Source organism: Miniopterus schreibersii, assembly GCF_964146895.1.
Source record: "Miniopterus schreibersii genome assembly, chromosome: 4".
Lineage (NCBI taxonomy): Eukaryota > Metazoa > Chordata > Mammalia > Chiroptera > Miniopteridae > Miniopterus > Miniopterus schreibersii.
In genome coordinates, this window is record NC_138105.1 from 80571964 (window position 1) to 80596288 (window position 24325).

The 24325-nt window shown below is 44.1% G+C and overlaps 1 protein-coding gene across 2 annotated transcripts in view; it reads left to right on the top strand.

The window, feature by feature from the left end:
• Window positions 1–20168, top strand: part of ZNF496 (zinc finger protein 496) — a 34210-nt gene extending 14042 nt beyond the window's left edge. For both annotated transcript variants that reach the window (XM_081135018.1, XM_081135019.1), the window contains exons 7-10: window positions 16400–16532; window positions 16970–17077; window positions 18057–18170; window positions 19407–20168. In XM_081135018.1, coding sequence (XP_080991144.1) covers window positions 16400–16532; window positions 16970–17077; window positions 18057–18170; window positions 19407–20164 — 1113 coding nt within the window. In that variant the 3' untranslated portion in view covers window positions 20165–20168. The remainder of the gene's footprint in view (window positions 1–16399; window positions 16533–16969; window positions 17078–18056; window positions 18171–19406) is intronic.
• The last annotated feature ends 4157 nt before the right edge of the window (window positions 20169–24325 follow it).

Sequence of the window (24325 nt, forward strand, 5' to 3'; positions counted from 1 at the left end):
ATTGGTTTGTGGTTTTCTTTACTGACTTTGTCTAGCTTTGGTCTCAGGGTAATACTAGCTTCATAAGATGAGTTTGGAAGTGTCCCCTCCTCTTATTTTCTAAAAGAGATTGTGCAGAATGGGTGTTAATTCTTTGAACACTTGGTAGAATTCTCTGGTGAAACCATATGACCCAGGAGAGTTCGAGGGAGTGGAGCGGAAGTGGTATTTTAATTATAGGTTCAACACCCTTAAAGGTTATGGGGCAATTCATACTATCTACCTCATAGTAGATAAGCTGTAGTGGTTTGTGTTGCTCAGGGAATTGGTTCTTTTCATCTTAAGTTGTCAAACTTATGGGCGTGGAGTTATTTGTGCTAGTCCATCATCCTGTCATCAGCAGGGTCTGGGATATCCCTGCTCTATTCCTGATACTGGAAATGTCTTCCTCTCTTTTTTTCTTAGTCTTGCTAGAGGTTTCAATTTTATTGGTCTTCCCAAAGAACTAACTCATTGGTTCATTGATTTTTTTCTTTTTCCCCCTCCTGTTTTAATGTTTTCAGTTTTTTGAGTTTTTGTCTCATCTTTATTATTTTCTTCCTCCTGCATGCTTTGGGTTTATTTTATTATTTCCTTTCTAGGTTCCTGAGGTGGAAGCTTACGTTATTGATTTGGGACGTCCTCTTATGTAAGCATTTCTAATGCAGGCATTTTAGCACTGTAAATGTTCCTCTTAATACTGCTCTAGTTACATCCCACAAATTGTAATACGATGCATTTTTATTTTCATTCATTTCAGTATATTTTGTATTTCTCATGAGCTACATTCTTTGACCTAAGGATTATTTAGAAATGTATAGTTTAATTTCCAAGGCTTGAGGTTTTCCTGTTAGCTTTCTATTACTGATTTCTAGTTTGATTCTGTTGTGATCAGAGAACACAATGTATGATGTCAGTTCTTTCAGATTTTGGGCGGGTTTCTTCTCTCTTTCTGGGATGGCCCAGAATGTGTGGTCTGTCTTGTCATATGTTCTGTTGGTATTTGAAAAGAACATACATGCTGTTCTTATTGGGTGTTCCGTAAATGTTGATTAGAGCCTGTTGGTTGATAGTGCTATTGACTTCTAGATCCTTCCTGATTTTCTGTGTAGTTGATTGTTCTTCTGGTTTTTGAGAGAGGGGTGCTGACGTCTCCAACTGTAGTGATTTGTCTGTTTCTCCTTTTGGTTCTTTCAGTTTCTGCCTATGCAGCTCTCTGTTTGGTGCATATGCATTAGAATTGCTACTCACATATTTACATGCATATGTAGAAATGCCTTCTTGGGGAATAGACCTGTTTGTTATTATTAATGTTTGTCTCATCATTTTCTTTATGCTAAATTCTACCTTTTCTGGCATTAATATAGCTACTTCTTTTCCTTTTGATTAATGATGACATAATATATATTCTCCATCTTTTTACTGCCTACATCATTGTGTTTGAAGTGAGTTTCGTTTAAATAGCACATACAGGTAGACCTCATGTTACTACATTTTGCAAATACTGTGTTTTCATCAATATCAAGGCAAGACCTTCCACCAGCAAAAACATTATTACTCACTGAGAGCTCACATGATGGTTTGCATTTTTTTTAGCAGTTAATTAAAAAAAAATTAAGGTATGTATGCTGTTTATTTTTTTATCTTCATTTATTTTTTTAAAAATGGAATGCTTCGCCTGGCCAGGCGTGGCTCAGTGGTTTAGCGTTGACCTAGGATCCAGGCGATCGGGGTTTGATTCCCGGTCAGGGCACATGCCCAGGTTGCGGGCTCAATCCCCAGTTGGGGGCGTGCAGGAGGCAACCGATCAATGATGACTCTCTCATCATTGATGTTTCTATCTCTCTCCCCCTCCTTTCCTCTCTCTGAAATCAATAAAGATATTTAAAAAAAATGGAATGCTTCATGAATTTGCGTGTCATCCTTGCACAGGGGCCATGCTAATCTTCTCTGTATTGTTCCAATTTTAGTATATGTGCTGCCGAAGAGAGCGGGGCACATTGTTTTTTTTTAGACAATGCTATTGCACACTTAACAACTACAGTGTAGTGTAAACATAACTTTTATGTGCACTGGGAAACCAAGAAGTTCATGTGACTCCCTTTATTGTGATATTTGCTTTGTTGCAGTGGTTTGGACCCGAACCTCAGTATCTTTGAGGTATGCATATAGTTCAGTCATGTTTTTTTGTTTGTTTGTTTTTTAAATATATCCTTATTGATTTCAGAGAGAGAGAAACATTAATGATGAGAGAGTAATTGATCAGCCACCTCCTGCACCCCCCCCCCCCCCGCACCCGACTGGGGATTGAGCCTGTAACCCAAGGTTCAGTTACCATGTGCCCTGACTGGTAATTGAACCTCGATCTCCTAGATCCTAGGTTGATGCTCAGCCGCTGAGCCATGCCCAGCAAGCCAGTTATGTTTTTTAATCCACTACCAGTTGCTGTGTTAACTGATGTATTTTAACATAATTTGTATTTTAACATAATCATTGACATGTTAGGGCTTAAATCTGTCCTTTCCCATCTTGCTTTTTGTTTCCCTGTTTTCTTGTTCTTGCCTTTCTATGGGTTACTCAAACATTTTTAGAATTCCATTTTGATTCACCTAGTATATTGTTGAGTGTATTTATATTGCTAAAGAAAAAATATACAACGCTCCTTATTTAAAGATGGTAAGGCAGACTTTATTCAGGACCATTGTGATAGATGTAGGGACCACTGCAATGGGATTTTATAGTAGGGGACATATAGTGGGCTCATCTCCAAATACAGCATGGACAAGAGGGAATTTGTAGCCAAGGAGCAGGATTGAGGGTCATTGGATAGAAAATTACTAAGAGGAAACATCAGGGATGAGGAGAACTTTGGGGTGTTCTGAGACCCAATTTCTAATGTGGGGGTGTTTCCCCCTTGTCCACAAAAAATTCTCAAGGAACACGTGGATCCCACAACCTAAGGGCTCGGTCCTGGAAGACCACACCCACTCCTCCCACTTCAGACACCAGTCAGAAGCCCACACCTTTCCTTCTGACCGACCAGCTATAAATCAGAGGTTCCTACAGCCGTCTTCTTGGGTTTGATTAATTTGCTAAAGTGGCTCACTGAACTCAGAGGAACATTTTATTTGCAAGATCACTGGTTCATTATAAAAGAATGTGACTCAGGAACAGCCAGATAGGAGAGATGTACAGAGCAAGGTATGTGGGAAAGGGCTAGGGTTTTCCATACTCAGCCCACCACTCTCCTGGCATCTCCACGTGTCCACCAACCTAGAAACTTTGAACCCTATCCTTTTGGGTTTTTATGGAGGCCTTATTACATTGTTGTGATTCATTAAATCACTGGCTGTTGGCTATTGATTCAATCTCCAGTCTCTCTTCCTTCTCTGGAGGTTGGGGGAGGGGTTGGGACTGATATTCTACCCCTATAATCACTGGTTGGTTCCCCTGGCAAACAGCCCCATCTTTAGGTAAGGTTCACCACATTAACATAACTAAAGAACTTTTGTTGCTCTCATCACTTAGGAAATTCCAAGGGTTTTAGTAGCTCTGTGCCAGAAAGTGGGGAAGACCAAATATTATAAATCACTGTATCACAGTGGGGGTTCTGGCTAAAGTGACCTAACAGGATTCTTGCTAAAGACAGGCCAGTGCTATCAGATGTCACCTGGGGATGGTGGAGGGTGAGGAACCTGATCAGATATCCAGGATGATCAGATATGAGGGGTGGGTTTTTACAAGGAAGTCCACAGATGAGCCCAGGAGTAGGGTCAGGAGCCTGACTAAAGTTTGTCAACCAAAGAATTTTTGTCAATATAGCATTTTTAGAGATTGCTCTGGTATTACATTGTATATGCATAACTTACCACATCCTTGACTTCTCTTCACCCTTCCTCTTTTCTGATACAATTGATTTAAATAGTTTCTTTAATACATTAGAAGCACATCCCAATGTTAAAATTTTACTTTAACTATCAAACCTTATTTAGAAAACTTAGAAGGAGAAGGAAAGCCTATTGCACTTGGCCATATTTTGGTTTACCATTTTCTTCCTTATGTTCCACATTTCCTTTTATTGTGAGGGGGAGGGAGAAATTTTCCTCTGCTGTTCTAGGTTTTTTCAACTTGTCTACTAATTAAATCTACATGAGACAGATTAACAAGAGGAAATAACCAAATTTAATACATACATACCAGGAATCCCATATACATGAGAGGTTCTGTACGTGGAGGAATTAGTGGGTCAGATGTCCCAGACATGAGTGAGTATGAGGTTCTTGAGGTACCACTGAAACTGAGCACTTTCAGAAGCCCCGATGGGAGAGTGAGGTGTGGTAGATGACTTTATTTGCATGGAGTTACATTCCTCAGGTTGCAAAGACCCCTGCCCCTTAAACCAGTCCTGAAAAAGGTGCAGCTGGGGTTCCAGTAGAGCCAGAAGGAGGGCCAGTGTCCAGAGCTTCTGTTCCATGTTGCAGCCGGGTCCAGTTCAGCATCAGTTAATTAAAGTCCATTAGTCCATTGTGTAGATCCCACATGGCCATGAGCCACGTGGGCACAGGGGGAATACATCCCCTACAACAGGAGTCACAGGAGCGCAGGCAAGCAGGGAAAGCAAGAGCAAAGGGAGCAAAAACTAAGAGAGAGTGCTCCTTTGTTCCAGATGTGACCTTGTGATACTACCCAACCAGGGCTTATGTCACATCTTTATCCACTTGTCTGTTGATGGGCACTTGGGTTGCTTCCATGTCTTGGTTATTGTAAATAATTCTGCACAAACATAGGGATGCATATATCTTTTTAAATTAGTGTTTTGGATTTCTTTAGATAAATACCCACAAGTGGGACTGCTGGGTCATATGGTAGTTCTATTTTTAATATTTTGAGAAAACTCCATACTGTTATCCATAGTGGCTACACCAGTTTGCAATCCCACCAACAGTGCATGAGGGTTCCCTTTTCTCTACGTCCTGCCAGCATTTATTGTTTGTTGATTTATTGATGATTACTATTCAGACAGTTATGAGATGAAAAGTCATTATGGTTTTAATTTGCATTTCCCTGATGATTAGTGATGTTGAGCATCTTTTCATACGTCTATTGGCCATCTGCATGTCTTCTTTAAAGAAATGTCTATTCAGGTCCTCTGTCCATTTTTTAATTGGAATATTTTTTAAAATGTTAACTTGTGTGAGTTCTTAATGGCATCTAGAATGGTGAATTCTTTCCAGAGGTTTTCATTTACTTTTCTTAGATCCATCAGAGGAATCACTACGGCACCTATGGTCTTAGGAAATGTGTTTCTTAAATAAGTTTGAAAGTCAGAATTATTCCTTGATTCATGGGCTGCAGAATGGATGCTGTATTAGCAGGCATGAAAACAACAAAATCTCATTCTGCATCTTTATCAGAGCTCTCGTGTGACCAGGTGCACTGTCAGTGAGCAGTAATATTTTCAAAAGAATCTTTTCTGTGCAGTAGGTCTGAACAGTGGGCTTAAATATTCAGTAAACCATGTTATAAACAGATGTGATATATAGAGCACAACCAGAGTAGATTAGCATAATTCTTAAGGGCCCTAGAATTTTCAGAATGTACATGAGCACAGCTTCAACTTAGTCACAAACTGCATTAGTGCCTAACTACAGTCAGCCTATACTCTGAAGCTTTGAAGCCAGGCACTGATTTTTCCTTTCTAGCTATGAAAATTCTAAATGACATCTCCCAGTATAAAAGGAAAGAAAGAAAGCCAAGATAAACTGATCTCTAGGCCTCTTGTGCCAAACAGTTAAACAAGTTATGAATGCAAAGGAAAAGTTCTTGAAGTAAATTAAAAGTGCTTCTCCAGTAAACACACAGATGGTAAGAAAGCGAAACCCGTATTGCTGATATGGAGAAAGTTTTAGTGGTCTGGCTAAAAGCCCAGCCAGCCGGAACATTCCCTTAAGCCCAAGGCTAATACAGAACCAGACGCTAACTCTCTTCAATTCTTTGAAGGCTGAGAGAGGTGAGGCAGTTGCAGAAGAAAAGTTGGTTCATAAGGTTTAAGGAAAGAAGCTGTCTCCATACCACCAGAGTGCAAGATGAGGCAGCAAGTGCTGATGTAGAAGCTGCAGCAAGCCATAGCCGGTTTGGCTCAGTGGTTAGAGCATCCGCTTGTGGACTGAAGGGTCCTGGGTTCGACTCCAGCCAAGGGCACGTACCTTGGTTGCAGGCTCGATCCTCACCCGGGTCTGGGTGCGTGGGGAAGGCAATCAATCGATGTCTCTCTCTCACATGCCTCTCCCCCCCCCCGCCCCCCCTCTCCTTCTCTTCCACTCTGTCTGAAAGCAGTGGAAAAAAATATCCTCAGTTGAGGATTAAAAAAATTAAATAAAAAAAAAATAAAAAGAAACTGCAGCAAGTTATCCAGAGATCTAGCTATGACAATTAATGAAGGTGGCTACACTAAACTACAGATTTGCAGTGTAAGCCAAGGTGTGCCTGTATTGTGGTTTCAGTTCTAACACTTCCATTGCATTATTCTTGTTACTTTCTGTTTTCTTTGCTGAGACTATTTCTTTGCAGAGGCTTTTTCATTTATTTTTAGTGTGTTGGTAATTGCTCACTGAAGGATTTTTATCAAGGCTTCTTCTTTGTCAGATGGTTCTCACATCTCACATCTGTTGGTCTTTTTTCCTAAAGTTTGAGATTCCTCCGTGGTCTCCATTGTCCCTAAAGGGGACTCCTGAGTGGAAGTGGGAGCTCACCAATGGTCTGTGTGCGTGTGTGTGTGTGTGTGTGCGTGCGTGTGCACGCACGTGTTTGTGCACGCATGTGAAAGGGCTGCCATTGGCCCGCAAGGACTGAAGTCCTGGCTCCCCCTTGGCCCTCCTGAGACCCCTCACTGCAGCCTGGTATAAGGGAAGTCTAGGCTCCCTGTTTGTTCTGTGGTGCTTGGTGGAAGTAGAGCAGTTATTGTCTGTCTAGCTCTGCTGCCCTTTCCTGATTCTATGGCTGAGTGAACAGGTTTTGTTGGGTTTTATTTTTTTCTGTGCCTGCTGGTATTCCTGGATTGCAAGCTCCTTCAGCTTCAAGTTTGATATATGAGGCATAAGAAAAACCAGGGTCCTCAATACCGTTCCGTTCCTTGGGACCCCATATCCCTAGCCTGTCAGGGTTTGAGCTGTCATTACTGGAAGAAATCAGGAAAAAACACATCTGCCCTGTCTCTGAGAAGGCCACAGAATTTCCCCCATCCATTGTCACTGTAAAAATTGGCACGATTTAGAAAGTGAAAGTATGTTGTTACATGTCCCCAGTTACCTCAGAAGGTCTCCAAGTGTTTTGATGCACTTTCTTCTGGATTTTTCTCTGCCATTGTGTCTGTGTCTTGCTGGGGTCACACTGCAGAGCACTGTATCCTGTTTTTATGCTTTTCCCCAAGTGTAAGCTTTTCCTCATATGACACCAAAACTGCCTGGGTATCTTAATAAGTATCTATGTCAGCGTTGTCCAGGTGGCTATTGGAGGGCCACTGCTCATTCACCTGCTCTGGCACTCTGGTTTGCTTCCACAGCTTGTGAGCAACCTTGCCTACTATGTTGTCTCAGACACCAAGGGTCAAAGGGAAAAAGATCCGTATCTCTTTTGATAGTATGTGCTGCCTATTTTTTCCTGGGAATCTGCAGAGCCAGACACTCCCCCCTCCCAGTGCTGTCCCAGAGCCCAGATTCCTCTCACATTTCATCAGTGGTGGCATTTAGCATCTTTTCCTCATTAAGGGACTGTCAGGGAGGGAAAAAACTCTTTTTCTCTACTTTCTTAGGTTCAGTGGCCGGGGCCCTGCAAACTGACAAGAGAGATTCACAGGAGAAAAAAAGACTGATTTCATATGCCTGTGGGTGCCTCACAGAAATGAAATGAAAATCTCGAGACAGCAGTCAGAGCTTATATACCATTTTCATGGAGAAATGACAAGACAAAGGAAAAGGATTTTGAGCTTCAAGGGGCAGTAAGTTGTGGGCAGGTAAATATACGTGGACACTGATGGAGATGAGGGTTACTTAGTAGTTTGTTATGCTGACTTGGGCTGAAAAGAGTCTAGAGCTCTGCCTGGTAACCCAGAGTCATTCTGCCCTTCCTGGTAGGAGAGGGGAATGGGCTTCCTCCATAAAGGGAAGTTCAGAGTTTGTTTCTCTGTTTACTTCAGCTCAAAACAGTCTTTTTGCCAAGCTGGCTCATTTTGGGGTGGCGTATTTGATCCCCTTCAAGACCAACATCAAGTTATTTTCTACAAGTCTGTGGCTTTCTGATGCCTGTCTTCCATTCCTGGAACTTGTCCCTGGGGGACAGGCTTCCCCCACGCTTGCCCCTTTCTAGCAGCAAATCCACTTGGGGATGCCTTCAAATGCAGCCTCTCAGGCTGCACCCCAGACCGACTGAGGCAGAGTGTGTATTTTCACCCATATTTCCCACTGAGTTATATGCACATTGAGTTTGAAAAGCCCTGTTTCAAACTCCTGATTCCACTGTAGACATTTTTTTTTCTTTCTTTGTTCATTATCCACTGTAGACATTTTTGAAATTTTCTATTTTAACTTTTTCTTCGGAATTCATTTCAAACTCGGAGATTGTAAGAATAGGACAGAGATTTCCAAATACCTTTTCATTGTAATTTCTCTGTATTCATTCTCTCTTCCCTTCCCTGTCTGCCTCACCTCCGACCTCTGTACACAGTTTTTCCTGAATTTTTAGAGTGCGATGCAGACTTTGTGCCTCTCTTTCTGTTTATACGGGAGCATATTTTCTAAAAGCTAGGACAGTTGCTTACCTAACCACAGTACAGTAGGTTCTCGAATAACGTTGTATTATTCAGTATCCTTTCATTATAACATTGATGAGGGGGGAAAAGATCAGTTCCTGGCTGGGGTCAGGGCCACTCACTGTCCATGTGGAGCTGGCCCATTCTCCCCATGTCTGCATGATTTTTCTCTGGGGACTCCATTCTCCTTCCTTGTCCCAAAGATGTGCATGAGGGCAATTGGTGTGTCTGCCTCATTCTGGTTTGAGTGTGGGTGTGGGTGTGGGTGCCCAGTGATGGAAGGGCTAGAAGAGAGTCCTGGCCAGGGTGGGGCCTGGGGCCTGCCTGTGCCCTGAGCTGCCTGGAGAGGCCCTGCTCTGGCCACTGTGAATGACACTGAATCAGTACGTGGGAAAGTCATTTTTTACATGTTCTTGTTAATCTTTCTTAAATGTCTGTATAGCTTAACATTTATTTCAGTGTTTGATATGAGAAGGATTTGGGGTCTCCATTTAGAAGTTTGGTGATGTTTTTGTGACCAGAAATATGCCATAGGAACTTGGTCTGGTTGATGTCAGTGACCCTCTGATCAAATTGGTTTTCTTATACATCATTTTGCTTAAAGTCACGTTTCCAAGAACCTATCATCAGCATTAAGTAGGGACTTACCGTGTGTTTGTCACATTCTGGAAATTTAACATTTGAATAATACACACCAGGGTTGTGCTTCTCATTTCGTTGTCCCGGCTCCAGTGTTTCCTCCTTGGGGTTTCCATGGTGGTCATGGCATTGATAATTCTGAAGAGTGAAGGCTAGACCTCAGTCAGGTTTAATTCCTATTGAGGTTCAAGTCACACGTTTTGGTGGGAACGCTAGGCTGGGTCATGTCCTTCTGAGGGTGGCATCAAAGTAGTGTGCCACATAGGGGCCCTGTCAGCGCTGAGCACCAGGGTAGGATTCTTAGGTAATTTTTAATATGACATTTGTAGAATTTGGGTGTAATTTTTCTATAGATTTTTTAATATTAACATTGTTTTTAATCTTCACCAAAATGATGACCGGAAATGATATCTATATTTTTACTTTTTAAACATATTTTTGAGGTATAAACACATTTTTACCTGTTATGAATAGGTGCATATTATACACCTATTTAAGTGCAAAGTGTGGAGAGTTTTTGACAAGCGCCTACACTCAAGTAATTATCACCCCAATCAAGATACAGAGCATCTCCATCACCCCAAATTTCTCTTGCACCCCTTTGTAATAAAGCTGGGCTGTCATGCCCAGGCCAACATTAACTTCCTTTTTGTCTGAATGGATCCACTCTTGTTCTAGAATTTTATGTAAATGGAGTCATGCAATATGTTGTGTTTTGTGTCAGGCTTCTCTTACTCTGCCCAGTGACTTAAGCATTATTCGCTTAGTGTGTTTCAGTGGTTGGTTCCTTTCCATGGCTGAATAGTGTTGCATTGTACGGCTGTGTCGCAGTTGGTTTATCCATTGACCAACTATTGATAAATATTTGGGTCACTTTGATTTTTGCCTGTTACGAATGAAGCTTCTGTAAATATCCATACGGAAGTCTTTCTGTGAATGAATATTCTCATTTCTAAGGTTATTGCTTAGGGTTGAGGTTGTCATAGGATCAGTATATGATTAATTGCAAAAGAAATGGCCATTTTCCATAGTGCTTGACTGCTTACAGTCCTGCCCTCAATGAATGGGAGTCCAGTTGCTTCACATCTTCACCATCCCTTGGTATTGTCATTTAAAAAAACAACACATACTTTAGCCATTGAAGTGGATATCTAATTGTGGTTTAATTTACATTCCCTGTTGACTAATGAAGTTGAGCATCTTTTCATCTGCTGTGGATCACAATGCATCGTTTATGAAGTGTCCAAATATTTTCCCTACTTACTGGATCGCTTGTCTTACTGTGTTTTAAGAGCTTCTAAAAATAGATATATTCTGGATAGAAGTCCTTTGTCAGATGTGTGTATTGGGAATATTTTCTACCATTTTATGATTTGCCTTTTCATTGTTTTTAATGATTTATTTTTTTAAGATTGAACATCTTTAGTTTTGATGATGTTTCAGTTTATTGACTTTTTTTTCTTTTATCATCTATGCTTTTTGTGTTCTAATAAATCTTTGTCTACCTCAAGGTCACCAAGAATTTTATTCTGGAATTTTATAGCTGCAGTTTACTTTTGGGTCTTTGATTCATTTTAAGTTATTTTTTTTGCATATGATAGGAGGTATAGTAGGGTTTTTTTCCTTCCCCATGTTGATATTTGTTTATCAGCATTCATTGAAAAGATTTTCCTTTCCCCTGTTGAATTCCTTGGCACGCTTGTTTACACATATCTGAGCATTTGGGCTCAACCTCAATTGAGCTTTGTTTTGATCATTTATGCCAGTATCACTGTGATGGTATAGTAAGTTTTGCAATTGGGTACTGTGCATCCTCCAGTTTTCCAAATTCTTTTGGCTGCCTCTGAGTGCTTTCTATGTCTATATAAACTGTAGAATCTTCCTAACATTTTTTGCTTGGGATTACACTGAATCTATAGAGCCTTGTGGGCCAAATTGACATCTTAACTTGTTAAATCCTTCATTTCTTTTGTTCAAGTGGGACACATCTTGTACATATTTTCCTTAAGAATTCCATAGTTTGCCCAGCTGGCATGGCTCAGTGGTATGATTCAGGAGATCGCAGCCTGCACACCCCTCAATGGGGATCAACCCCTCAACCTGGGCATGTGCCCTGACCGGGAATCGAACTGCAATCTCCCAAATCATAGGTCGATGCTCAACCACTGAGCCACCCTGGCCTGGCAAGAATTCCATGGTTTTTGATGCTATTGTAAATGGTCTGGTTTTAAAAATATATTTCATCTTCTTGTTGTTGTTTGTATAGAAATACAATTGATTTTGTTATATTCACCTTCTATCCAGCAACCTTGTTAATTTTACTTATTAGCATAGTAGCTTTTCTGAAGATTCCAGAGGATTTTCTGATTGGGTTGTAGGAATTTTAGCTTCTAGGCCAAGGTGTTTAAAATGTTTCTAACGCATTTTTACATATAATGACAAGATGATTGTTGAAATTTCATCACCTTACTTTTTGATTCTTCATCAAAGCAGTGATTCATAGAAGTATTTTATATGCGTATTTTTATGTGCTAATGAATGTGAACTTTTTTCTTATATTTAAGATATTTACTTTCTTAGTTCCCTCTTTTTTTAAAAAAAAAAAAAGAATTGAAATGAAAGACTCTTCTACTTGTGTTATAAGAGCTCTGCACCTATATTTTAAATCAGTGTGTCATTGGTCTTTAATTTCATTCATGCTGTTTTAGTGTAGGTATTTATAATTTTTATGTGAACAGCTGCCAATTGTTCTTCATATAGTCAGTCCCTCTATTTTTATTCTCTGAAAGCCATTTTTTTTCTTTTGGTACGTTAAGGTTTTTATTTTTATGTTAGTTGTGATCAAGGATCAGAATCTAGTTTTATTTCTAAATAGTCAACCAACTATATCAGATACATTGGCTAAAAGTCATCTCTCTCTTTCTCCATTGATTAGGGTTCTGTTTTTTTCTTGTAGATTAAACTTTTATGTGTGCCAAATTTGGTTTCTGGACTTTTTCTTTTCTTTTGTGTTGGTCTATTTTTGTTCCAAAACCACATTTCTGATTTTGAAGCTCTTTTATAAAAATTATCACCATACCAATTTGTTAAACATTTTCTTGCAGTTTGTCCTATAGTGCTAATGTTACTGATTGTTTATACCACTGTTAAGCAATTGTAACACATTTAGAATTTTTTAATATAAAAATTGAAATAATGTTATCTTTTATAGTAGTGAGGTGTATCTACAATTTAAAACAAGCTGGTTAAAAAATAGGAAAAGCAACCTATTAGGAAGCAGAAAGATGAGCAAAGCATATAACAGAGGATCTCAAAGAAGAAAAATTCTGTTGGCCAATAAAGCCCTGGAGGGATGTTCATCAAGGAAAGGGTAGTTTCAGGACTGTGATCGCTGCATTCCCTCCAAGGGGCCAGAACCATAGACCTTTGGCAGCCCCAGTGCTGGCAACATTTAAAACCATACAAAACCACTTGAAGAACCGGGTGGCAGTGTGCCATGTTGGTGAAGATGTATTTCCCCACTGGTCCAGTAACTCTCCTACCCTGTAAACACACCTGCACATGGGCAAGGAGACATATGAGAGAGTTCATTGAACTGTTGCTTATAATAGCAAAGTACAGCCGGTCCCGACTTACAATGGCTCAACTTTACCATGGTAGGAAAGTGATAGGCATTTACTAGAAATTTACTGTGCTTCAGATTTTGAATTTGGATGTTTTCCTGGGCTGACCATATGCAAATGGGTGCCTTCTTATGGTGCTGGGAAGGGCACTGAGCACAGTCCCTGTAACCCCGCCAACACAAGGGTCAGCAACCCATTCTCTACGGTGTGATATTACATGCATTTTCAACTTAGGATATTTTCAATTTACAATGAGTTTATCGAGATGCAACCCCATCTTGATCGAGGAATATCTGTACTGGGAAAAACCTAAACGTTATTGACAAAAGGATGGGTGAAATCACCACACACTGAAATTCTACACATCGGTTTAAGTCAGTGAACTAGACCTACATATATGCCCGTGAGTAAGTCTTAAACAGAATGGGAGTGTGAGGCAAGTTCAACATTTAAAACCATACAAAACAGTGCTGTGACATCATTTCAGGCTATATTCAGATGGAGTTAGAGTTTAAAAGACATGCACTGAATATAAACACCAAACACTGGGGACAGAAGAAGCTCATTGAGTTCAACTGCCTGCAGTCTGTGACCCACCCACCACTCCACCCAAAGCAAAGACTATAACCTGTTTATAGTGTTTATATCTTAGAGGTGGGTGCATGGGTATTTTGTTTCAAATTGCAATGAAACTGAAATGATCTGTGCTTAGGCTAAGTCTTCAGACACTGGAAAAAGGCGGAAAGAAGAAACCTGAGGTGTGATTCTACCAAACAATACCTTCTATGTTCTTTTACACACACCTTTGCATACATCCTGATGATTTCCTTAGGAAAATGTCCTGGGAGTGGAATTAGTGAGTCATGGGGTGTACTTCTGTTACTTTCTCCCATAATTGTCCAGAAATTTCCCCAAGGACCCATGGGAACATTACATTTAACCTCATCTTTTTTCGGATGGGCTTGGGCAAAACAAAACAAGTATTTGTAAGCCCATAACCATTGACTTATTAACATAAGACTGTTGAATTTCATTTGTACACCTGGTGATTGACACACAATTTATGTTCAGCAAGATTTCTAGGGCCCATTGGAAAGCTTTGACCCAGCAATTTCCAATCTTCTTGTCACAGTCACCTGTGGGAGTCTTCATAATTCCTTTCTTTGAAAAAGGTAATACCATTTCATAGTTTAAAGGACGCTAAATGATATTATCAAACCCATGTTAAGTTTTTTGGATGTTATAGGGCATTTTCTAGACTACGGCTTTATTGACATTTTGGCTGACAGTTCTGTCACATGGGGCTGTTCTGGGCACTGTGGGGTGTTGAGCAGCGTCCGTGCCTCCATCCTCTTGATGTCTGTAGTGCCCACCCCAGTGGCAGTGGAGACAGACAGATGTCTCCAAGCATTGCCACATATCCTCTGCGTGCAGAATCTGTCCCTCTTGGTTGAGAACCATGGTGCCATAGGAAATTTGCTGATGTGGGGGATAACCTTTTTCTTAGAAGATTTACATGGACACTTGTTGGGGTAACATACTGTGATGCCTTTTAAGTCCTCAGGGACCCAGGGGATGAGTAAACATGCCCGCCCAACATATATGAGAGACGGGAAAATTTGACAAATAGGCAAGACCTTAAGGGCTCTGTGCCCTTTATGCTCATTGTTCTGCTCTCTGCTGCCTCTGGGTTAATGTGAAAAAACTGTACATAGGGGAGGAAGAGTCCAAAGGATATTTGTTGAAAACTGTCCTTTTCCAGCTCTGCGCTCCCCCACCCCCACCTGATCCCAGCCCCAGAGCAACCACCCAAGTAACATGATCATCTAGAGCCACGATTTTCAACCTTTTTCATCTCATGGCACACACAAACTATTACTAAAATTCTCTGGCACACCAAAAAATATATTTTTTGCCCATCTGACAAAAAAAGTATTTTTAAAAAATATATATCTTTATTGATTTCAGAGAGAGGAAGGGAGAGGGAGAGAGAGAGATAGAAACATCAATGATGAGAAAGTCATTGATTGGCTGCCTCCTGCACACCCCCGACTGGGGATCGAGCCTGCAACCCGGGCATGTGTTCTGACTAGGAATTGAACCTCGATCTCCTGGATTCTAGGTCGATGCTCAACCGCTGAGCCATGCCCGGCTGGGCGAAAAAAAGTATAATTTTGATTCATTCACACCTGATGACTATTGTGCCTCATTAAGCCAATATCCAGTGAATATACATGTGGGCAGTTCCTCCGACCACATATATAAGATAACACGCACAGTGACGTGCTTAGTGGAGGTGCGTGTTTCTGTCCTGGGATTAGACAGTATGAACAGAAAGTCAGCCAGACCAGGAGTTCTCCTTAGTCACGCCTTCCTTCTCCCGTATTCTTTCAGGTAGTAAAGACCCCAGATTATTTCAAACAAAGTGAATAATTTTTCAGTGACATTTATTGTTATCATTCTATTGTCATATTAATATTTATAGGACATTTAAGACCCAAATAACTTCTTGCTTCAATGGCAAATATCTGTTTCCATTTTGTAAAGAATTTCTCTATTTTTATGGCCTTCTGGTATAATAGGGACATGTCACCATTTTTTAAATTAAAATGAATTGGACACGTTCCCATGGTCTGACTCAAGTTTAAGAGAAGTCTCCCGGCCACGCCTGACCCCAGGTCCCACTGCAGCGCTGCTGGCGATCCAGACTTCTGGACGCTCTGTGCGCTGAACAGCCTAGATCACCTTGTGCGCAGCTGCTTCTCTCCTCTGTGCAGAGAAAGCCCTCGCTCCGGGCAGGGAGTGTGCTCAAACCTGGCAGAATGTCTTGGGGTTAATCAGTGCTCTGGTGATCAGCACAGAGTTCGTCTTCAGTCTTTATGATCAATATGTATTGATAATATAATACCTATGATCATCAATGCTGCCGTGCATAGGCTGGTACGGACCTAACACTGCATGTGTGCAAAATAAACTCTAGAAATGGCATGTTGTATGGTGGGCTGAGCCTGGTGGTGTCGATGGTCTTCACTGGCTGCCTGGGACTCTGCACCCTGCCTGCACTAAGCAGGAGGGCCTGTTTCTGCACACCCTTGGCCACCAGAGAGAGATCATGGCTTGCATTCGGCCAAACCAGACAGGAACAAGGTGGATTCCAGGCGAGAGCTGGGAAGGGAGCAGCCTTCTGCTCTCTCCCTGCCATGTACACATGTTGCGGGGCTGTACCCTCAGCTCCAGCTGGCTCTCTTGTTTGCAGCAACCCTTCCCTAGCTTGTCCCTGGACTGAGGCGTCACTGTTGTTCTGTGGTTTCAGAAACGGGTTTCTCCTTTTGAGGACATGATCTTCTGTTTCTCAGAAGAAGACTGGTCCCTTCTAGACCCTGCCCAGACTGGCTTCTACGGGGAGTTCATCATTGGAGAGGACTGCGGGGTCTCACTGCCTCCAAGTAAGACCTCCTTCTGCCCTCTCCTGAGACCAGGGAGCTGGGGGGCCCACATCTGATCTTGCTGACCACCCTCCAACCCTGATAGCAGGTCACTTGCACACAGTGACCCTGAGGGCACTTAGTAGAGGGACCCTCACATGTCCCTGTCACACGTAAATCAGGCTTTTACTGGCTGTTTTGCATATGAAACCAAATATAACAGGTTCCTGTGCATCTGCTTTTCTTCTATCATTCTGATCCTATGGCCTCTGAAGTTCTGGCTTTCTAACCCATGGGCCTGACAGCTGCCCCACTAGTATGCTCCCTCCCCTGCCCTCACTGCTTGTTCAAGCCTTTCAGCTTCTCTGCAGCGCTGCATGGCCCTGTCACTGCCATGGCTTGTCCTGCATCCCTCCAGGTTACTAAGGAATGTGTATCCTCCCCTTTTCTGTGAACAGATGACCCAGGAACCCAGCAGGACCTCTCCCAGGGTGAGGAGAACGAGCCATGTGTTCCAGAGCTGCAGGACCTCCAGGGGAAGGATGCTACCCAGGTCTCCTACTTGGGTGAGTCACTGTGCGGTGCCGGCCAGAAGTGGGCCACTCCCTGCCATCTCTCTGCATCCCTCTGTAGTCCCAGACTCTGTCTTGGTAGAACACGTCTTGCTTCCTCCCCAACTCCTCACAGAAAGAATGTAGGTTTTTATTTTGCCTGGTGTGGGGCTCTCATTCCCTCAACCAGGTACTTGGACACAATGGAAATCTCTTTCTCCTCTGCTATAAATAGCACCTGGTCTGTGCTGACAAGCCAGTGGCCCCCCACAAGTGAGGTTACATTCTCCATAGGTCAGTAGAGAAGGAGCACTAGGCACAGTACCTCCAGGTGTCTCATCCTCTAGTCCTTCCACCACATACTGCTGGTATGAGGAAACTGAGGCACGGGGTGCTGGGGCTTGGCTGACAACAGCACAGCTCAGCAGCAGCATTTCCCAGTCCCCCTACCTGGGCTTTCTTGTGTATGTTTTTAACCACTGTGTCTTGAGACACTGCTCCTTTAGGGCAAAAACCTTTGTACAGTATCAACAGTAGCCCCACACTGCTTCCCCTTCAGGACCTAGAGCTGGCACAGTGCAATCAGGTATGGCTCCGCATCCTCACCTGGAATGAGCATGCAGGGCCTCTGGGGTGGCCAGCTCCCTGTCCCGTCTGCCCGGCAGGCTCTGTGCAGACTGTGTTCATGCAGTGTTTGCGAGGGGCCCTGGGGCCTGTGGAAATCCCACCACAGAAGTGGAAATGACCATAGGGATGGCAGTCACTTACTCACAGGCAAGTAGATGGGGCAGATCCGGGACTCATGCTGATTCCATCCAGCTTCAGAACCTTTTTGCCTACAAATTCTTTGCTCTACAAACATTGACTGAGTGGCTGCCCAAGAAGGGAGCCCAGGGCTGCCCTTGGATCACAGCCTGGCATCTGTTAAGATGCTCCTCCAGGTAGTGCAGCAGCTGTATGACAAATCCACCTTTCCATTTTCTTCTCTGGAAAGACTTTCCAAGTCTCCAGCCATTCCAGGTCGAGGAAAGAGGAAAACGGGATGAGCTACAGGTACCAGAATTCCAGGCCTGCGAGCAGACGACACTTGCTCAGAGCACCTGCCCAGGTAAAGAGGGTCTGGGAGAGTGTGGGGTGTGTGCATAATTCTTCCTGTGTTTCTTTTTTAGAACTATGTGTATTGTTTTAGCACATTTGTTTTTCACAGTTTTAAAATATAATATTCATCTCCTTTCTGGCTTTATGTCTTTCAAGAAAGCTCCTCCATCCTAACATAAAAATATATTTTTTATAATGCCTTTGTCTTTTCTTTTTTCACATCTGGCTTCTTGTCCTCCCTGCTTCTCTCCTCAGTCCCTCTAGCTCACAGGGAACCATCCATTATCCATTCCCAGGCCACGCACAGCATGGCCCAATCCAGATTGAGCTCAATTCTCCTGACACTTTGGGCAACTTACTCTCTCTCCTTTAAATTGTTTTCTGTAAAACAGAGGTAGGAATCGATAGGAATCAGAGCTGCCTTGTGGGGTTATTATTGAGGATTACATGATTTAATATACATTCAAACATGCACTCAGATCACAACTCTTCCTTGTTACCCTATTATCCTAATAGCCAATTCAGGGGACCCCGTCCCCAACACACAGCCCACATACTCCCTTCTGTACTCATCACTGATGAGCTTAGAGCTCCCTGGATTTACTCTTTCTCTGGTGTTTTGGGAACATCTAGGAATCCCACCTCATCTGGTAGCAATTCCTAACTTTGTTGTGTGAATGGCCCACAGGAGCACTAATGGTTGTTTATGTCCCCTTTTTAGAAACTTGGCATCTCTTTTTGGTCACTTTAGCTGACTTGAGGGTTGTCATCCCATATGCATTTGTATCAACCTTCTAGGGAAGCTCAAACAACAGAAACTGACTTTCTCAAAATACTGAAGGCTGGAGGTCTGAGATCCAGGTATCAGAAGGGGAGCTTCTCCTGTAGCCTCTCAGCCTGTAGCTGGCCGTCTTCTTCCTGAGCTTACACACATCTGTTTCCTAATCTCTTTTTGTGAGGATGCCAGTTGGATTACATCCCACCCTAATAATCTCATTTTAACTTAATTATCTCCTGAAAGAGCTTAATTCCAAATATAGTCACATCCTGAGGTATTTGGGGTTACAACTTAAGTATAATAACTTTAGGGGATGCAGTTCTGCCCTTAGCACTCCACCCTCTGGTCCCCCAAGTTCACGGCCTTCTCACATGCAAAATACATTCACCCTCTCCCCACAGCCCCCACCCAGTGTCATAACCTACTCCAGCATCAATGCTAAGTGACCTCCACATTGCTTTCCTGCAGCTGGAGGTGACTCACCGCCCCCTAAGAACAGCCTGGATGAGGAGGTGACCATCGAGATCGTCCTGTCCAGCTCTGGGGACGAAGACTCCCAGCTGGGTCCCTACTGCGCAGATGAGCCGCGGAGCCCCTTGGGGAAGCAGCACGGCACCCCCACCCCCCAGCAGAATGGCGCCTCAGTTGGGGGCGAGGTGCATACCTCTGGGAAGTCCTATGTGTGCCCCAACTGCGGAAAGGTCTTCCGCTGGAGGGTCAACTTCATCCGGCACCTGCGCAGCCGCAGGGAGCAGGAGAAGCTGCACGAGTGCTCGGTATGTGGGGAGCTGTTCAGTGACAGCGAGGACCTGGACGGGCACCTGGAAGCCCACGAGGCCCAGAAACCTTTCCGGTGCGGCGCCTGTGGGAAGAGCTTCCGCCTCAACTCGCACCTGCTTTGCCACAGGCGGATCCACCTGCCGCAAAGTGGACCCCGGCCGGTGATGGGGAGCGAGCAGGGGGTGGCGGGGTCCACAGATGGGGGGCCTGATGCACCGCTGGCCGAGGGCCGGGCCCGGCTGAGCATCCAGTGCTATGACTGCGGGAAGCTGTTCCAGCGGCCTGATCAGCTGGCGAGGCACCGCAGCAGCGTGCACGGTAAGGACCGGGCGCGGCCCTTTCGGTGCCGGTACTGCGTCAAAAGCTTCCTGCACAACTCCGACCTCCTGCGCCACCAGCGCCTGCATATGAAACGCCGCTCCAAGCAGGCTCTCAACTCTTACTGACGCCAGACCCTCCCCGGGAGGTACCTGCCCCAGGACAGACCTCACCTTCCCACCCTTTGCTCTCAGGTAGAAATGAGATAGTGACCAACTGAGCATTTCTTTTGTCTCTGCTGTGCCAAAAAGCAGGGAGGGAGGTGCGTAACCAGCTTGGACTCGCCCGGTGTTTCGGGTTGGGAGAGAGCCCCATCCAGCGCTTCCCAAGCAGGCTGAGAGATGGCTGCCCCAAATGTGGTGACCCCTTGGGTTCTGTCCCTAACCACCAACTCACTACACTACCATGATACCTTGTCTGAACCTCCCACCCCTATTCTGAGGTTCCAGGGTAACTGCACTTCCCATCTGAGAGCAAGAAGCTGTGGGCAGGGTAATGGCTAGAGAAAGGCAGTGAGGCAGGAAGTGCATGTGGGGAGCAGGGCCAGGCACCAATCCTGCCATGTCACCAGCTGACCCAAGGAGCACCCACTGTTATCAGGCAGCCCTTTCAGGGTCAAAAGCCTTGAGGGTGCTATACAGCTGCTTGCGAAGGGGAACTGTGTCATACTTTTATTTATGATGGTGGCTGCTTATTAGGGATTTTGAGTACACCGAGGGCAATACCCACATTTTAAATTGTATGTTGCATACCCTGCTAAATGTCACTTCTTTGTACCCTGAAGGTCCCAGTAAATGGTTGTAGGGTAGAAGCAGTTGTCATCATTCAAAAGGCACTTAAGTTCCCCTGCCCGTTCCATTGTGTCCGGGAACGAGGAGCTCAGTCCCAGTGAGGGGTTCTGTTTGGGTGAGGGGCCGTGGAAACACCCTCCTGTGAGGTCAAGTTCTGCATACGTATTAACTTAGCCTGCTGTTCATATTCACTTGCTAGGGCTGCCTTAACAAAGTACCAAAAACAGGGTGGCTTAGAACAACAGACATTTATTGCCTCAGTTCTGGAGGCTGGAAGTCCAAGGTCAGGGGGTCAGCCCTGTGAGGGTCAGCTTCTGGTGGTTGCTGGCAGTCGATGTTCCTTGTAGAAGCATTACCCCATCTCTGCCTTCATCTTCATGTGGTGTCCCTGTGTACTTGTCTGTCTCCAAATTTCCCCTTTTTATAAGTACACCAGTCATACTGGATCAGGGCCCCCATGCCTACTCTGGTATATTCCTGTCTTAACTAGTAACATCCACAATGACCATATTTCTAAGAAAGGCCACATTCTGATGTACTGGGGTTGGGACGTAAATATGAATTTTGGGTGGTGGGGAGACAATTCAGTCCACAAAACCAGATAGCCTTGCAATTATCTGGTCATCCCTGATTAACAGATGAGTCAACAGAAGCTGGAGTTGGCTTGCTGCTATGGAAGCAGCATATCCTTGAAAATTTGTGGCCTGGAGTTCTGGATTGGGAGTGACCATTGGCTGTGAAACCTCAAGCAACGAAAACCATGTTCTTATTGTTCCTGGAAGACTGGTAATACGTCTGCCAGGCTCAATGTCGAGAAAGCACAGAGGCTGTGGAGTGGTGGTGGCTGGATCAAAGCCACCAGGTGGGCATTTCCTGCTATTTGCATGTCCATCGGCAGGCAGCCAGGCTCCTTGTCACCTATGCTACTGCCACAAACCCAGTGGAAGAGCCACAGGTTTTATAATTCTGATTACTGTGCCTGTGTAGACACCTGCACACGGAGGAGCAGTAAATGCAATAAAACTGTTAAGTCATATCCTGAACAAAAAATAAATATTGGGGCTCTCCTTTTCTAAATTGTTTGCTTCTTTTATTGATCTGCCAGGAAAGGGGGGCGGGGAGGGATGAATCTATAAGGCCATGGGAGGAGGAAATTCCAAATAGAAGCAGGCTATACATTTGTCCCACCCTCCTGCACTCTCGCTTAAGGGCTTGTCAGCTGGAAGATTGTTCTCCATCTGCTTCATATATCTGTCTAGTGGAAGAACATTGCTCCACTTATTATTGTGTCTTACCTGTAAAACCAGGTCCTAAATAAGAGAAACACAAAGGGGATGTAACTGCATCTTGAGTCCCCACCAAATAGTGTGGGGAGCCCCCCACTCACTGACCCAACACACCTCGGTACCTACCTAATTGGAAGATCACATCACTTAGGAATCAGAAGCCCTCCTGGGTGATGTAGCTCAAATCCCAGTTTATCCCATTCTGAAGAAGCCAGTGAAGGTTACCTGCATTTGGAAAAGCGCCTCCAGATGGCAGAACTGACCACTTGCTCCCTCCCTGGGGGATGGGCAGGCAGGTGAGCTACATCACCTTGCAATGGAAGTACAAGCCCCATATCTGAGAAGCACCTGCCTCCCTATTCCTTGGACCCCTTGACATTGTTCCCACAAACCCCTAAGTACATAATAAAAATTAACTTCCTGAGTTAATATTCATGTTAGACTTTACATTTTAGTTAAAAAAAAGTAATGTGCAGCACAGCTGAGAGGTAGTTGGCCTGATAAGGTGAGCCTGAGGTATGAGGATGCTGAAAATGGTCCCCTATGAGTCAGACATGGGCTAGTGGCACATTTAGGCCTCAGATAGATGGTCTGGTCACCTGGTCTGACTGACCCCTGTCCAGAGGAGAGAGGAAGTCACTACACCAGGAGTAGCTTGCACTCCTGGCCATACTACAGCTCGTTAACCCAACCTTGGCCATTATCTTATATCCCTTTTCCCAACCTCGCTAGCTGAGTGTGGCCGGTGGTGGGAAGGTCCCTTGCCATTTCTAAGTCACACCATGGGCACAAATGGAAGGCATGAGCCCACGCATGCCTTGGAGATCGGTCCAAGTCACTTTTCTCTCATAAGATAGGTTTCTCTTTTGCCAAAAATGAAGTTTGGATCAGGCACAAGCATGTCTGCTTGCAGAGTGTAATATAGGGGACGAGATGATACAGCGCTGCATCTTGTCAAAATGTTGCCCTGCCCTAGCCAGTTTGCTCAGTGGTTACAGCGTTGGCCCGAGGACTGAAGGGCCAGGTTCAATTCTGGCCAAGGGCGTGTACCTCAGTTGCAGGCTCCATCTAAGTGTTCTGAGCGGCTCTTGCACAGGGAGTGTGTAACAAGATACTGTTGACCAACACACGGCTGTGAAGTGAGTTTGTGAGCATGGAAAGAGCAGTTAAATGCCAGAGGGTGGGCTAAAGTAAAAGCTGGATGGAGCAAGATGTACATGCATAGATTAGTTGTTGAACTGCACATGGTGAGTGGGTAAAGGTGACTCTGAATGGCTAAGTGTGAGATTGGAGAGTAAGAGCTTTTGAATTACACAGCAAGTGTACAATGCTTAAATGGCAGAGGGTGTGCAAATAGTGGAAGTTGGTATAGAATGAGTGTGCAAAGGGTGGTTGCAGAATTACCATTAGTGTGAATAGTTTACACTGTGCCAAACCAGTGGTTGAAAAACACTCAGGGAAGTGTGCAGAGGGACTGCCAAATGGAAGAGTTGTGGGGGCAGATGAGTACACCAAGGGGGGGAGGGTATTGGATTGTCCACAGTGACTGCAAGGAGACAGACTGCTGAGTGTCAACGTGGGCATGTTAAGTAGGTGCTGGAAGGAGCAGTGATACGTGGAAACCTGGGCCAGTGAACAAGCACAGAGTGATTACATTGGTCACATTTATGTGCCAACTTCGCCACCTGGTCAAACACCAGTGTGGATATTGCTGTCGAGAGTTTTTAGATGAGGTTCACAGTTAACTCAGCAGATTGAGTAAAGCAGATGACCTGCCATAATGTGGATGGGCCTTGTCCAATCAGTTGAGGCCTTAAGAGCAAGGACCAAGGTTTATGAAGAAGCAATTTTGCTTCCAAACTATAACACAGAAACCTTGCCTGTGTCCAGCCTTTGGACCCAAGAATACGACGTCAGCTCTTCTCACCAGCTCCATCTCTCTCCATACAGTCCGGTTCCATTTCCCTGGAGAACACTCATACAACTGAATGGAAACTGGATGGTGCAAAGGTTAAAATGTAGAACAGTGTGTAATAATTGATTTGCTTGGCACAGAAGAGGTGCAAAGATTGGGAGTTGGATAGAACGAATGAATCAACACAGCGTTTGTTGAGTCAGTTTGCAGAGTGACTCTGGATGGCAGATAGGTGTGCAACAAGTAGGTGGATGGTGCAGAATGGATGTGCAAGGTGTGGGAGAGGCCCCGGCTCCA